This window comes from Octopus bimaculoides, chromosome 2 (genome assembly GCF_046866305.1).
Source record: "Octopus bimaculoides isolate indiv1 chromosome 2, ASM4686630v1, whole genome shotgun sequence".
NCBI lineage: Eukaryota > Metazoa > Mollusca > Cephalopoda > Octopoda > Octopodidae > Octopus > Octopus bimaculoides.
The window spans coordinates 70,278,540-70,295,781 of NC_142929.1; the positions used below are offsets into that span (position 1 = coordinate 70,278,540).

Below are 17,242 nucleotides of genomic sequence, written 5' to 3' on the forward strand. Positions count from 1 at the left end.
GTTACTGAAGAGATTGCAAGAGTGCAATGAAATTATTTAACAAAAAACTATATACTGTTTATAAATTAATAAAGGACTGAATCAGTGCGTGTGTTTATTACCGGCATAATGCCTCTCCCAAGGTTTAATTGTATTTCTTTCAACACACGTATCCACATCAAGAATCTTGCACACGAAATACACATACGAAATTAAATAAAACCTTTAACCGAAATAACTCCAAATATTGCCAATGCAGTTTACCAACGTTCTGGAACTAGAAATATCATAGCAATACGTTTCGGTTTTGTGTGAACTAGAAATACTATAGCGATACGTTTCGGCCGAATGCGAGAAAACTAAAAAATTAAGATACCGAAAGCTTGAAAAGCTAAAAAAACACAGAATACCGAATGTCACGGTGTCGAAGGATCAAAACTCCGAATTCGGAAATATTTTAAGGAAATGTTGATGAATTTGGTAATATCTCTATCCCAAATCTACATATAGCTTATGATTACAATGATAGATTTATGAAACCAATTCAATTGTAAGAAAATATTAGATATATGATTGAGTTTTTAGAAAATGAAATTTTTGTTATAACAATTCACAAAAATCGTAGACATACCACAATAGGAACGATAATATAATGCAAAATATTTATAGTAGTTAGAAGGAAAAAAAGTTGCATAAGAGAATTTGATGAATATAAAACAAACGCTGTTTTATTCATTTATTTATTTATTTATTTTGTAGTTTTATTAGCATTGATACTAGTTGTTTGTCTATGTAGTTGAAATAAACAATATTAAACTTAAGATATATTTCATATACATTTAATATTCAAACATACACACAGAGATGTGTATATATATATATATATAATACAAAGAATTCAGACAAACGTATTAGTACAACGGGAGATATATATGAGTATTTTAAATAGTCACCACAAATCGTACATGACTTGATCGTATATAACGATGATGATGATGATATATACAGTTTAAAATGTTTGGTGAGAGATGAAGAATTCAAAGGTCTACGAGAGAGTGAGAAAAGGAAAGAGTATGTGTTTGAGAGAGATTGTTTCGATTCAGAACTTAGGTTGATTAAAATATTAAAATATTTAATAACCAGCGTTGTCTGAAACACCCACAACAATCCCCTGAATTTGGTTTAGTTCTGCTGAAGTTCTTGTTAACATTTTCAAGACAAAATCTTCATGCTGTTGGAGAGTAGCTTCTTGGACGAAATGACGCAATTTCTGTAAGTCTTTCTCCATATATTTCTCAGAAAGCTGAAAATGATAAATGGATAATATTTTAAACAGAATATCATTAAATTGTTTTTAACACATGCACAAAGGTGGTGAGATGGCAGAATCGACAGCACGTCGAACAAAATGCTTAGTGACGTTTTGTAAGGCTCTTTACGTTCTGAGTTCAAATCCCACCGAGATCAACTTTGTCTTTCATCCGTTCGGAGTCAATAAAATAAAGTACTGGAGTCGATGTAATCGACTTGTCCCACCCACTTAAAGTTGTTTGTCTTGAATGGACTTTCCCATTCAGGAGAATTTTGTGATCTTCGTCATTTATGCGACATGAAAACTGAGCCTTACTGCCCAGGGACAAGGTATAAAATTATAGGCACAACGCCTGGATTTTGGAAGAGGGGTTAGTCGATTGCAACGACCCAAATACTTGATTGGTATTTTACTTATGAACTCCGGAGAGGATGAACGACAAAGTTGACCTGACAGCGGAATTTGAACTCAGAAGGTAGAGTCAGAAGACTTACCGATGCTTTTAACGATTCTGCCAGTGCACCGCCCTTAAAGAATATCGTTTATCACTGATTGATTCATTCATCATCACTCAGTTTCTAAAAATGTTTTGCGAGAAAAACCAGTCTTGAAGATACGGCCCCTTTCTTTCTTTCTTTGAGTTATATTGTTTCTTATTTAGACACAAAGCTAGCAATTTTGAAAGCAGTGGAGGTTAGTTGATACCATCGGTCCCAGTAGCTGATTGGTCTTTTATATTACAGAACCCAAAAGGATAAGAAGCAAAGTAGGCCTCGGCGGGATTTGAACACAAATCTCAAAATATTTTATCCGACGCTCTGACTACCCTGCCAGCTCACCGCCGCCCTTTTCCTTCAAAGAGAAAGAACTTGGAGAGGCCAACGGTATGTATTTGAGCAACATAGACAAGTACAAGCCTATCAATTACCATACAGCATAATGGCTGAATGTATTAAATTATCTCCGCCTGTAGTGGATGTCTTCCGCTCTCACCTCTCTCTCTTCTTTTCTCTCTTCCGCACTCTCTCTCTCTCTCTCTCTCTCTCTCTCTCTCTCTCTCTCACACACACACACACACACACACACACACACACACACACACACACACACACACACACACACACACACACACACACACATACAGCCGTCTAAGAATTCATAAGTCATAAAATAAAACATCAGGCACCTATAGATAAAGTATTATAAATTCATCTCAACCGATTTTACCAATCGGTTGAACTAATGGATCTATAATACTGTATTGTATGAGCGCTCGCGCGCACGGGGGTGGGTTTAGGATTGTACAAACAATAAAACAAAAACAGCCAGAGAGACAAGTGAGGGAACAGCAAACAAGGTGTATTAATTTGACGATCACGAAAAATGGAAGTCTATGGCGTCTCGATACACGCGCGCGCGCACACACACACACATATATGCCTGTATATAATAGACAAAAATAATGTATTATATACATTTATTTATATGTTTAAGATATGCGTTTGGGTGCTTTGGTAGTTCAATCTTATCAATCGATTGATCGATCGACTGAATACGTATAGAGAACCACCAGCCGTTTTCTTTGGCAGTAGACTTGTTTCGGCTCTGACGAAGATAGCTTTCGGTTGGTGGTTCCCTATATATCGATCGATTGATAAGATTGAACTATGAACGCACCCAAACTCATATCTGAAACAGCTGTAAGCCTATAATACATAAAAAAATGTATATAATCCATTATTTCTGTCTATTTTATGTATTACTCTGCAAAATCCTACCATCTTAACTGGGTACTAGAACCATGAATTTAAACGTTTGACTGATGACGGATTTGATTTCGGATTACTTGGAGTACAATACCGACCACAAGACTTTTTGATAGGTTGGTGTAATTTTATCTGCAGAGTGCTTAAGAAGTATTTCGCCTTGATTATTAACCATTTATTAATCACACATTCTTTTGATATATGCCAGTTTACATTTTTAAGTATGTATATATACATGTATATACACACACGTACGCACGCCCACATGCACGCACACACACATGTATGGTGGTTGTCTACTCCTTATGCAGAATCTGACCACCTCCTGTACCTATACCTTAGAACAATCATGGTGTCTGATGTAGCTTTTTAAACCAGAGAATGTTTTGAAAAGACATCCACATAGAATGCATATCCGATTTGGACAACCAAGAGCTGCAGTTAAGTTCTGATCGTTGTGGATCTTAAAATGTATTTTGAGGCTTCCGTTAGATTTGCAGACCTTATGGCATACATGGTATTGAAAGGTATGCACAGACATATAGGCAGAATAGTTGATGGAGGTTCATTTTCCGTATATATATGTGTATATATATGAATATATATGTATATATATGTGTGTATATATATATATGAATATATATGTGTGTATATATATGTATATATCTATATGTATATATATGTGTGTATATATATGTATATATATATATATATATATATATATATATATATATATATGTGTATATATGTATCTATCTAAATATATATATATATATATATATATATATATATATATATATATATATGTGTGTGTGTGTGTGTGTATGTGTGTGTGTCTGTAGATATATATATATGTGTATATATATATATATATATATATATATATATATATATATATATATATATATATATATATATATATATATAGCAATAAGAAAATGGAGGGGAATATGTGGTACTCGTCATCTTGCAGACACTGTACTATGTTAATTAACCTATTTATTTTTCAACCAAAAGGACAATAAAGACAATATACAAACACATCTGACACACTATGTCATATCAACAATTAAAAATTCAAAAGGACATCTAGTGACCAGAGAAGGGACAAAGTCTTACAGCTGTTTCGGCCTATTGGTGACATGCCCCATCCTATCAATATAACTTCAGTAAGCTGGAGTAATTGGTAGATGAAAAGGATGCAATGGAGATACATGCATGATTCTCTAGTCCTCTTCAGAGATTTACAAAGTTCAGTTCATGAAGTTTACAAAATTCAAATATGAATATAAAAATATAAAAGCATATTAAAAAAATCCATATAAAGAGTCATAAAGGTGTGCTGGGTAGTAAAAAGCGAACTAATTTATCTGACAACTGCGTAGTTCAAATTTAGAGCAACAGCCAGCAGCAGTGAGTTGAGTAGAGCATTGGACTACTGACCGATGCTTTGACAGTCTGTATCACGATATAGTTCAATGATATATTATCATTATATTGAACTGAGTAGAAATCTATACTGACGCTTTATAAATATCAACAAAACATGACACTTAAGCTCCCAACCATAATTATAATAATGATGGACTCTCTCGTCGGAGACGACATATGTTTATATCTATCTATCTATCTATCTATCTATCTATCTATCTATCTATCTATCTATCTATCTATATATAAACATTATCGGTCGCACATACATAGTGTATGTGGGTTGTTTATACGGCAAATTTGCTGCGTTGTAGCTGAGTGTTAAAGAACACTGGAATATCACAGGCCAGGTGAGACAACTCGAGGAATCACCGAGGATGGTAGATGTCGATATTTTGCCATTGTTGTGGATTATCAATACCATGTACTCGGATCATCTCGAAACGAAGTGAATCGCCGGTCTAGGACTTATATTCAGAGTCAAGTATATTTACTGATGCACTGCGGCGTAGCTATGTGAAAGAAAATTATATTACGAATTAAAAGCACTACTAGTAATGTAAACATATCTGTCGCACATACATAGTATATGCGTTTTGTTTATACACCAAATTTGCTGTGGTATAGCGTCCAGGGAAATCCCCTCGAACGACGCCGAGTGTTAAAGAACACCTGAATGTTTCAGACCAGGCGAAACAACTGGCCTCGGAATAACTAGAGTTGTTTTTAATTTGTAATTTAATTTTCTTTCACATGTGCTACGTCGCAGCACATCGGCAAATAAACTTCACGCTATTTTCAGCGATTCAGTTTCTTTAGAGATGATCCGGGTACATGGTATTTCTTGTAGGTATTAGCCAACAACAGTTTAAACAAAACATCAACGTCATTAAGGACCTACAAAGGTCATGTGCACTTATTCCAGATCAGTAAAGAAAAAGCAAGTGATTTTATTGGTCCGAATATTTCACACTGGTATACCTTTTAGAATATTCTTTCGGTAGAGTCGGACCTAAAAAGCATAGTCTCAGCACAAGTATGACAGTGTTTCATTTGAAAGCAAATCCATTTGCGATATGACCCATCGTTGGTATCTGGTTTGAAAGTAACGGTGTCATTTGCATCAGATGTGGGTATACTATGGTTTATACTGATCTAAATGAGGCAAATGATCTAAATTAACAAATAACGAGAAGAAAGTATTTAGGTCTTACCTGTATAAGTTGAATTTTCAAGTCTTTAAGTTTATGGGTAGTCACTTTTAAAGTGCAGTAGTCTGTTGTAATTCTATTAGGAAACCTGCTACATAATTTACAACGGACATGCGCTGGTTTATGTTTACAGAGAGGTGTCTTCATCATGTCCAGAAGAATTTCAAACAGATTTATGTATCGGTCCAAAGTAAATGCCAACTTCTTCAGAAAATTCTATAAAAAAAAAACAAAACAAAAAAACCCTAAAGACAAAGTGGATTATATATACGTTTTCGTGTAATTTCATAGACAATTTAGATTGCAGAGATTCCATAATACAATGAAACACGGAGAGGCAATATAAAGTAATACCTTCTCAGCATAGAGTGTCTGAAGTAATTTTCCGAACTTCACTATGTTAAATCCATGTTAGAATTTGTATATATCTCTTTTAACTAATAAAACAGTCGTCAACCATTCAATACTTACGCTGCTTTCAACAACAATATTGAGTATTTTAGAGTTTACAGTATTTGGTACACATATTGCAGCACTAGTGATATGAATAATCAATCGGTTCTTAAACTAACCATCTGTCATCCAATGGACTTGGTCAGTTGCGACTCTAATTTTTCAGTAGGATTATGCGTATAGAAAATTAGATGCTTGTAGAAGGGTCAAGCTATAGGAAGTCCAAGTCAGATATATATAACAACCTAAGCAGGGCCGTCTTAACAGCTTTATAGGCTCTGAGAAAAATCATTACACTGTGCCATATAGTATTTATTCACTGAAAACAATCCGCAACATACACAGATCAGAACTGGGTCCCTAGATCAGTGAAATCCCGGGCAACTGTCCAGTGTGTCCATACCTTAAGACAGCCTTGTACCCAAGGTCCAGTTACACGAGATCTCAGTAAAATATGTCTAGTTATAAGAGTTCACAGTTACATGTGTCCATTACACGAAATTCAGATAGCCGTGTCTAGATACATGAAGCCCTAGTTAGATACGTCTAGTTAATTATAAGGAGTCTCAGATTGTAGATAATTGAAAGCTAGTTTACTTCAGCCAGTTAACTTTTAGTTGTAAACCAAGCGACTTTTGCTACAAGAATGCTGGTCTTTTTATTTATCAGTATTTTGTATTTTTTTATAAAGAAATCTCTTAGTTAAGTATTTTTATACTAGTCTGTTCACACCGTTAAAACTTATGATTACTTTGTAGTAACGCCTGCGCATGCGTAGAATTAAACAAGCAAGCGTTTCCCGCTCAATTCATTCTCTTTCTCGCTGGCCAGCGATTGAGCATGAACGTGTGTTTAAGCTGTCTCTCTACACTAGACAGCTCGCTCTTTTACGGTCGGCCGACCATGAGCATGGACGTGTATTAAAGCTGTCTTTACATCTTTCGGACTTACGCTCGACAGCTCGCTCACATCTATAGAACAACGTCCCAGCACTATGCTCATACACACAGAAGCGGTAACAACAACAAGTAAAGATGTTTATATATTTACCACGTGAATAAATATTGTTTAAGTTGTTTAGTCTGGAGTTCAGCGTTCCGTTATATTCTTTAATTTTATAGTAGGAAGTCAGGTATACAATCTAAAGATGTATAACCCACTTTCCTATAACTGGTGACCCCGACGAAGAAAAAACGCAGCATGGACTCTGGACTACCAACTTATAACTGGTGAACCTCGACTAAAGAACAAATACGGCCATGGAGACTGACTCATTACCAACATCTCCAACCATAGTCAACACGACTCAACAAGAGCGGTTTTTATTCTCGCCTCTGTTAGAGTGGATTTTTTTCCACTCACGAAAAACAGACAAGAATTACGGCCTGCTTTTTATTATGTTTTTATATGTCGCATTTCACACTCTCACATTACACATACATCTTTTATGCCACACAATAACTCTTGTTATTCATTTCGCACGGTCGTTCTTTCATCTTGGGTTAAGAAAATTTTTCTTCGAGGTTTTCGCTAATGGTCGTACAGAGATTTGTCTGTCGATCGTTCTGTAAAAGAGTACCTCTTCAAACACTCATCACCAAACAGCTTTTTCGCCACCAGCGTCGTGCCCCAACCAAGATTACCACCGTGACGACAACAATTACTACTACCAACTACAAGCATTCCCCCCGACGTCGCCAAGTTTCAACAGATCATTACCACTGTCAACATCATTACCACCACACATACAGAACACAGCTATAGCAGTTCCTGCGCCGACGTCTTCATCAATGTACTCTATCTCGGTGTTTTGGGATTTTTCGCAGTCTATACTACAGACACTTTCACTTGTTCTGTGTTTTTTCTCACACACACACTTGTGCACTCATACATTTTCTTTCCTTTCAGGGAAAACAAACGCTCAGACTTTTACATCGCGTGATTCCAGTTTCCTGGACAGTTGTCATCACGGTTGTTTTGTCATTGTCATTTCATTTATACGTTGCATGCATGTATTTCACAAGTGTACATTTCATTTCTTTGAATTTTCTTTGTGTGTGTTTGTACCACATCTTGTGGGTGGTTTTTCAGTGGCCATCCTGCCTCAGGCGTTCTAACAGATTTCATTTATCGTGCGTTTCCGCTCTGGCGAGGGAGCTCTGTAGTAACGCATGCGCATGCGTAGTCTTACGCATGCGTAGAATTAAACAAGCAAGCGTTTCCCGCTCAATTCATTCTCTTTCTCACTGGCCAGCGATTGAGCATGGACGTGTGTTTAAGCTGTCTCTCTACACTAGACAGCTCGCTCTTTTACGGTCGGCCGACCATGAGCATGGACGTGTATTAAAGCTGTCTTTACATCTTTCGGACTTACGCTCGACAGCTCGCTCACATCTATAGAACAACGTCCCAGCACTATGCTCATACACACAGAAGCGGTAACAACAACAAGTAAAGATGTTTATAGATTTACCACCTAAATAAATATTGTTTAAGTTGTTTAGTCTGGAGTTCAGCGTTCCGTTATATTCTTTAATTTTATAGTAGGAAGTCAGGTATACAATCTAAAGATGTATAACCCACTTTCCTATAACTTCAACCACAATGAATATTCATTTTCATCACACAATTTCTGCTTCCTATATTCGGATTTGGGTTACTTATTGTGATAAAAAAAAAATATGGAAAATGGAATCGAAATAGAAAGCAATTTCATTTATTTATTTAGTTAATTAATCAATTAATTTATTTCATTTTCTTTTAAGCATTACATTAAAAAAAATTGTATAAATGATAATTATCTCCCTTAAACTGTAAACTATTATGTCACTTTTTTATTGTACAAAAGCAAATTTAAGTTAATCATGACATCAAACACTTAAAAAATATTATAGATAATACATATATTTAATACATTTCATAAAACAGTGTATGTATATGTGTGTGTGTGTGTGTGTGTGTGTGTTTGATGAAAGTTGTGTATCATAAATCTGTTCTATAACCATTTTTTGTTAGAACATTATTAGTACTTCAATGCGTCAGGCGTTTAGCGCATAAAATTTATTAACAATTTGTCTATCTCAAAAAAGTATACTGAAAATCGGGACAAAACTTACCGTAAAATCTTTTTCACTTACAAAAGTATTATTCGCAATGTAATCGAATTCAGTGAAAAATTCTTTGCTGTTATTCAGCCATTCGTTAGTACAGAAAGCAATGTACGTGTTTTCTTCTTTATCCAATCGATTGCACTACAAAATAAATGATTGAAATAATCCTTTATAATTTTGACACAAGGCCACTAAGTGGATGGGGAAACCGATTACATCGACCCCGGTGCTGAACAGATACTTATTTTATTGACCCTGACAGGATGAATGCACGTAGCCAAGTGGTTAGAGTGTTGCATTCATGATCATCGGATCGTGGTTTCGGTTCCCACAACGGGCGGTGCGTTGTGTTTTTGAGCAAAACACTTTGCTTTGCGTTGTTCGAGTCTATTCAGCTGTAAAAGAATAACTTTGCGACAGACTGGTCTCTCATTCAAGAAGAATGTTGTGATCCCGGTTACTTATATCCACTGAAACCGGGGAACCGGCCCTACTTGTTTTTGGACTCGATAATAACAATGTTGAAAGGATGAAAGACAAAGTCGACTTCGGTGGCTTTTGAGCTCAGAACGTAAAGTGTCGGAAGAAACACTGCTAGGCATTTTGTCCGGCGCGGTAACAATTCTGCCAGCTCGCTACCTTTACTGAAAGAAAATAACGTGATATCTTAAAATATGGTAAGTCTTTTGCTTTCCAGCCATATGGCTCCGGTTTCAGTCCCATTGTATAGGTACCTTGGGCAAGTGTCTTCTACTATAGCCTCGGGCCAACCAAAGCCTTGTGAGTGGATTTGGCAGACGGAAACTAAAAGAAGCCCGTCGTATAAATGTGTGTGTGTGTGTGTGTGTGTGTGCGCAGTGATGCTCACCCCATTACCGCTTGACAACCGGTGTTGGTGTGTTTGCGCCCCCGTAACTTGGCAGTTCGGCAAAAGATCCCGATAGAATAAATACTAGGCTTAAGAAATAAGTCATGCAGTCGAGTTGTTCGACTAAAACCCTTCAAGGCGGTGTTCCAGCATGGCCAAAGTCAAATAACTGAAACAGGTAAAAGAATAAAAGAATAAAAAAATGCAATAGAATATGAAACGCCATTAATTTTTCATCATTCACCGTCTTTAGTCGCGGGTCAGTCTTTGATATGCATTTTTCATTTGCTTGCTAAATGGTACTTACAACAATTTCGAAACGTTTCTGTTTCGTGGTATTTGCCTTCACAACTAGCCCTTGCGTTTCTACCCTCCTCTATGCAAATTGTTGTTCTTCTAGATGAGCTAATGTTAGCTCATTTTTACAATTAGGTTTTTAGGCAGCTAGCACACTTAGGTATTCCTTCCCTTCTCCAATGCATTATTTTAAAGGATTTACAGTACTCATTAATCACACACACACACACACACACATATATATATATATATATTACTCTTTTACTTGTTTCAGTTTTCCGTCTACCAAATCCACTCACAAGGCTTTGGTCGGCTCGAGACTATAGTAGAAGACACTTGCCCAAGGTGCCACGCATTGGGAATGAACCCAGAACCATGTGGTTGGTAAGCAAGTGACTTACCACACAGCCACTCCTGCACCTATCTATCTATCTATCTATCTATCTATCTATCTATCTATCTATCTATCTATCTATCTATCTATCTATCTATATATCTATCTATCTATATATATATCTATCTATCTATATATATATCTATCTATCTATCTATCTATCTATCTATCTATCTATCTATCTATATATATATATATATATATATATATATATATATATATATATATTCCTTTTAATCCTAACATCTTGTAGTCACATTTAAACTACGCTTCGCTGGTAATGTCTAACATGCCCAGAACAGGAACCAAGCTATCACTGTACTACCAAAGAGCAGATTCACCATCCACGGCATTCCATATTAGATAAATAAATTTCAATTTAAATTTCAGAGTTGTTTCCCCTACTTTTTGAACCAGAAACTGTAATTTAAAGTTGTTCTTAACCTCAATATTGTAATTTTAATCAACATTCTTTTTAGTTAACTACATTAACTATACGAGTGACTACTCATCTAAAGCTAGCACGGTATGTATCTCTTATTTTATTGGCTCCTGATCACGTGTTGATGCCAATTACTAATTTTTCCGTTCACGTTTTTAAAGTAGAGAGCGATAAAGTCGGTCAATTATTTCTGGCATTTATTACAACGACATCAGTGGAGGGAAGGTGAAGCTGATATAGTAATGTCTGAATGGAAATATAAATAAGCCAGTTAAATGTATTTCGGATCTATTTTAAAACGGGGGCGCCAGTATTTTCTTAACGAAACACTAACGAAACACTTTGAAACTTGGAACACTGGTAGAATGTGTCATATAAAACATCTTTTACTCTGTATTTCTATAAGACAGTAATTCATTATATAACAGTAGTTCCACCGTGTTTCCTCCAAATGAAATATTGCTTAGATGCATTTAACTGGCACTCCGTCGGTTACGACGACAAGGGTTCCAGTTGATCCGATCAACGGAATAACCTGCTCGTGAAATTAACGTGCAAGTGGCTGAGCATTCCACAGAGACGTGTACCCTTAACGTAGTTCTCAGGGAGATTCAGCGTGATTCAGAGTGTGACAAGACTGGGCCTTTGAAGTACAGATGCTACTCATTTTTGCCAGATGAGGGGACTGGAACAGTGAAATAAAGTGTCTTGCTTAAGGACACAATACGTCGCTGGGAATTGAACTCACGACCTTACGTTTGCGAGCCGAATACCCTAACCAAAGAAGAACTAATCTACATTACTGGCTGCAAACAAATTCGCAGGCGCTAAATCATTTTATCGAGAGTGATGTTTTAAGAAAAGCTAGTTTTCTGACTCCTAGCAGCGGATTGCTATTGACTCCACTGCGTTTATCCGCCTTTGACAGGATTTTTTTTCGTCCTGCTGGGAGTTTACCGAAAACCATCCTTCTTACCATGCAAACTTGTTAGGTTGCCAGTTTAGTTGCCGACTGCTCGAACACGCGGTAGGCTGTAATGGTTTATATGTTACCAATAGCATTAAGAGTGACTTCTCACTCACTCACTCACTCACTCTCTCTCTCTCTCTCTCTCTCTCTCACACACACACACTCACACGCACGTGCGCATACATACATACATGCGTGTATGTGTATATATAGTCAATCCAAACATGAACAACAACGCGAGGATGTGGAATAAATAATGGAACTTTTTTAAAACGGGGGCCACATTTTTCATTAACGAAACACTTTGAAACTTGGAACACTGGTAGAATGTGTCATATAAAACATCTTTTTCTCTTAGTCTTCTTTAAAAAAAAGAAATCCATAAGTTTTTCCATGTTAAAGTTGTCGTATTTCTGTAATTTCAACCAATCACTGACGTCCATTCAGCCGATAGGGTTAGGGTTAAAGCAAATTTAAAATGAAAAAAGCAAATAAAACGAAGGTATGGAGATTAAATACGCTTTACATCGCTTAATCAGCCAAAGGAGTAAATATAAACAACTGAATACTTGTCAGTGATTGGTTGAAATTATCGAAATAAGACAATTTTTTACATGAAATAAATTCGAATACAAAAATATTTTTCTGTTCTATAACACAAAATAGATAAGTATACGAAGTTTGAAAGTCTTTCCGTACCAAAAACACTACGTAAAACATTAATGAAAAATGTGGCCCCCGTTTTAAAATAGATCCTAAATAATATATACGTATGTTTACACACACACACACACTCACGCACACACACACACACACACACACACACACACACACACACACACACACACACACTTATAATTGCTAGATAATTATGGAAGAGGGAAGTAAAAAGTAACTTGATGCTCCGAGCGTAACTAGAAGTCAGCTTGTTGCCCACATCATTCGACATTTAATTGATTTTAATTATTCTTTATTTTTTTTCTTTTACTTGTTTTAGTAATTGTACTGCGGCCATCCTGGGACACCGCATTGAAGGTTTTAGTCAAATAAATTGATCCGAATACATATGTATTTATACTTATTCTACAGGTCTCTTCTACCGAACCGAACCGCTAAGTTACAGCGGCGTAAGCCAATACCGGTTAAGTGAGAGGAGACAAACACAAACACATAGGCTCGTGGGTGAGTACACGCACACACACGCACACGAACACACACACACTCACACACACACACACACACACACGCACGCACACTCACGCACATTCACGCAAATACACACACGCGCGCGACAAACTTCTGCACAATTACGTCTGTCACATTTACTCCCGAGGTTGCTGTAAAAGACAGGCAGCCTAAAGTGCTGCTTGGTAGGACTGAATATGAAACCACGCAGTTGCAGAATTAACTCTTTAATTGCACATCCATGCCTGCGTCTATATGAAAGGTCTTACCAAATTTGATGACATATAAAACGCATTTTCTACCCCACCAGAAAGTGTTCCCCAAATCATCCTGCGTCTTGCATGCGAAGTTGGGCCAGACATAAGCTTTATTGCGCTAAAAACATTTTCCCTTGAATATATACTGTTGGAATGGTGTGCGTTTAATACACACACGCATCTTTTATGCCGTCAAATATAGTAAAATTTTAGGATTATCTCCCCTGCATCTTTTTATTATTTTTTTTAAAGCGTAAGTCAAACTGTTGTGAACTACGAAGTCCAACGGAGTAAAGAAAACAGACAAACCATCTAGCTCAGGGGTTCTCAACCACTAAAAAAAAAAAAAAAAAAAAATTTATGGACTCCTTTGGTTGCTATTTATTCTTGTGGATCTCCATAGTCGTTCGATGTTTAAAAACTAATTTTATAGAAACGTCTTACATTAACTTGTGTAGGTTGAACTCTGTAAAATGTTAGAGAATGAAATCTAGCTGTTTCTTGCAATATATACATCTAAAGCAAGATTTTTTCAGGAGCCCTTGAAATACTATTGTGGATCCTCAATTTACTATTTTGTTGCGTGGACCCCCAAAATCTTATATGGACCCTCAGGGACCATATGGACCCCAGTTGAGAACCACTAATCTAGCCGAAAGACATAATTTACATATAAGCACTGGTATTGCTTCTCTTTATTGACATTTAGTCAAAAGAGACCGACAGAATAAGTACCAGGCTTTCTAAATAATAATAATGATAATAATAATAATGATAAAAATGGTTTCAAATTTTGCCACAAGGGCAGCAATTTGGGGCGAGAGAATGTGTCGATTACATCGACCCCAGTGTTCAAATGGTACTTATTTTATCGACCCAGAAAGGATAAAAGGCAAAGTCGACCTCGGTGGAATTTGAACTCGGAACGTAGCGGCAGACGAAATACCTCTAAGCATTTCACCCGGCGTGCTAACGATTCTGTCTGCTCGCCGCCTTAATAATAATAATAATAATAATAATAATAATAATAATAATAATGCAGTACCAGGCAGTGGCTCTCATAGCTTCTGATCTTAACTGACTGGAAGTGTTATCATGTACATTGTTTTGTCTTGGTATAAAAGAAGGGCTACAGCAAATATTCTTGCTCAATACACCAGATTTGCTTGACAGTTGTTTGACCTTAATCAGTTGAATATGTTCCTTGATGGACAATGATATGTGCATCTCTGACCACGAGCAGAAGTAGTGGAGGAGCATCACAGCCATGTGTTGAGAAGAATTCTTTGGGGTTTGGATAATTCACTTCTGGAAACATGGATGTTTCGTTCAACATCCTTAAACAACCCTTATTCAGGGACCTTTTGAGCAAGATGGGCTACTCGATCTGAAGAAAATCTAACTGGGCTCCACCTGCAAGGTCATGCGCTGTTTATCTTGATATGAGATCACCATGTTACGCACATATAGTTGTGATGCATGTGCCTGGTGTACCCTTATCGGACGTGTAGTCATGATGTATATATTGGGTTTCGTATATTTTACCCCAGTATCACTTTGATGGCATGCACTGCTCTCTCACTTAACAATGACAATAATAAGTACTGGGGCCGATAAGTTCGATTACAATTCTTTAAGGTGATGCCCCAGCATGGCCGCAGCCTAATGACTGAAACAAGTAAGTAAATATTACTGACAAAACCGAAAGAGGCAGAAATGCACCTCTAGCTTTACTACCACCGCTGCAGGACGAGTTTCGTCTGCTACTGCAATATTTGTGTTTTTAAATACAGTACGTCCATAAGAGATCTTATCTCCTGTCGGATACCGCAGTTTCGTGGCATATTTGTATTAAACGTGATACGCAAATGACTATATTAATCATAGTTAAACAATGACTTACGTATGTCAGGAAAGTGAATTCAACTCGTCGCATTGATTCATAGCCGGTAGATTTGATGTGTTTCACTAAATCGATATCAAAACTGTGTGGATAAGTTTCTTCACCAGTTTCAACGGGAGCTGATTTGGTTAAATGAAGACAAAAACTTGCCAAGATGATGAATACCAATTTATATGGGACTTCTGAATAGAAAACAGAAATAAGAAAGAAATTAGGCTGCTTTTTCTATTATTGGCAGATATGACGAAAATGGTTCACTCTTCGAAAAATTAAATTTGTAAGTTGAATATTCTAACTGCTGTCTTGGGTGTCTTAGGTGCACCGTGTGTGTGTGCGTGTGCGTGAGTACACGAATGCGGGTGCACCACACCGCACATATACACACAAATACAAACACAAATACACACATGATCAATTTTTTCTATTATAAGGCCATAAATATAGTCGATTGAAAAGCAATGTCAATCTTGTCGGGATTTGAACTAAGAACATAAATGGAAGCAACAAAATACAGTGAGGTTTTTAGTTAGTACTTTACTGTTTTTGTAATCTAGAGCTCCCTCCCCATTTCTTTTTCTGTATATGCTACAGCTACACACACATTGTGTATTACAATGAAAAACACAGAGGGATAACATAGAAGGGATAAAATTGGACGGAAAGAGAAAAGTATTTTAACGTTTCGTAAGCTAGTCTTTCATCAGAAGAAAGAGAGCATAAAAGGAGTGAGAAAAAGAAATAGTTAATGACGATGGTAAAAACCAAAGGATGAAAAATTAGAAACTATATGAGAATGCTGTTCATAATGATACACACACATACACACACATATATTCATATCTACATACATATATACATATGTATGTATGTATGTATGTATGTATGTATGTATCTATCTATATCTATATATATATATATATATATATATATATATATATTATATATATATATATATATATATTATATATATATATATATATATATATATATATATATATATATATATATATATATACATATTATATATATATATATATATATATATACATATACATATTATATATATATATACATATACATATTATATATATATATATATATATATATATATATATATACATATTATATATATATATATATATATATATATATACATACATAACTCTTACAGCACTACGGCTGGATGTTAAAGCAGCTGCTCAACAACTTGAATGTGGACGTGATATATCATGATCTTGCGAAAGAAGATCGCCTCAATGCGACATGTCAGCTACTGGGAGAAGCTCTCATAGTTTAGTCTCTATTCCTTAGAACGAAGGCGGGAAAGATATGCAGAATTATGCGTTCGGAAAATCTTGGAAGGACTTGTACCAAACTTTGTTATTGAAAGTTACAGAAACAGCAGAACTGGACGTAATTGCATAGTGCCAAAGATCCCAATATTGTCATCATGATACAAGACCAGCTACTACAAGATCTTGGGTTTCAAGAGCCCACAGCTGTTCAATATCTTTCCTAAAAGCCTGAGAGACCTACATGGTGTCGATGTAGGTGTCTTGAAAAAGTGGACCTCCACCTGTCCAGTACACACACACACACACACACACACACACACACACACACACACACACACACACACACACACACATATATATATATGTATG

General features: G+C 36.2%; 1 protein-coding gene across 1 annotated transcript in view; it reads right to left on the reverse strand.

The window, feature by feature from the left end:
* Window positions 1-719: 719 nt before the first annotated feature.
* LOC106869240 (uncharacterized) overlaps window positions 720-17,242 on the reverse strand; it is a 22,370-nt gene continuing 5,847 nt past the window's right edge. The window contains exons 2-5 of the mRNA XM_014914892.3: window positions 15,579-15,760; window positions 9,269-9,403; window positions 5,703-5,915; window positions 720-1,282 (exon numbers count right to left, since the gene is read on the reverse strand). Coding sequence (XP_014770378.1) covers window positions 1,112-1,282; window positions 5,703-5,915; window positions 9,269-9,403; window positions 15,579-15,760 — 701 coding nt within the window. The 3' untranslated portion in view covers window positions 720-1,111. The remainder of the gene's footprint in view (window positions 1,283-5,702; window positions 5,916-9,268; window positions 9,404-15,578; window positions 15,761-17,242) is intronic.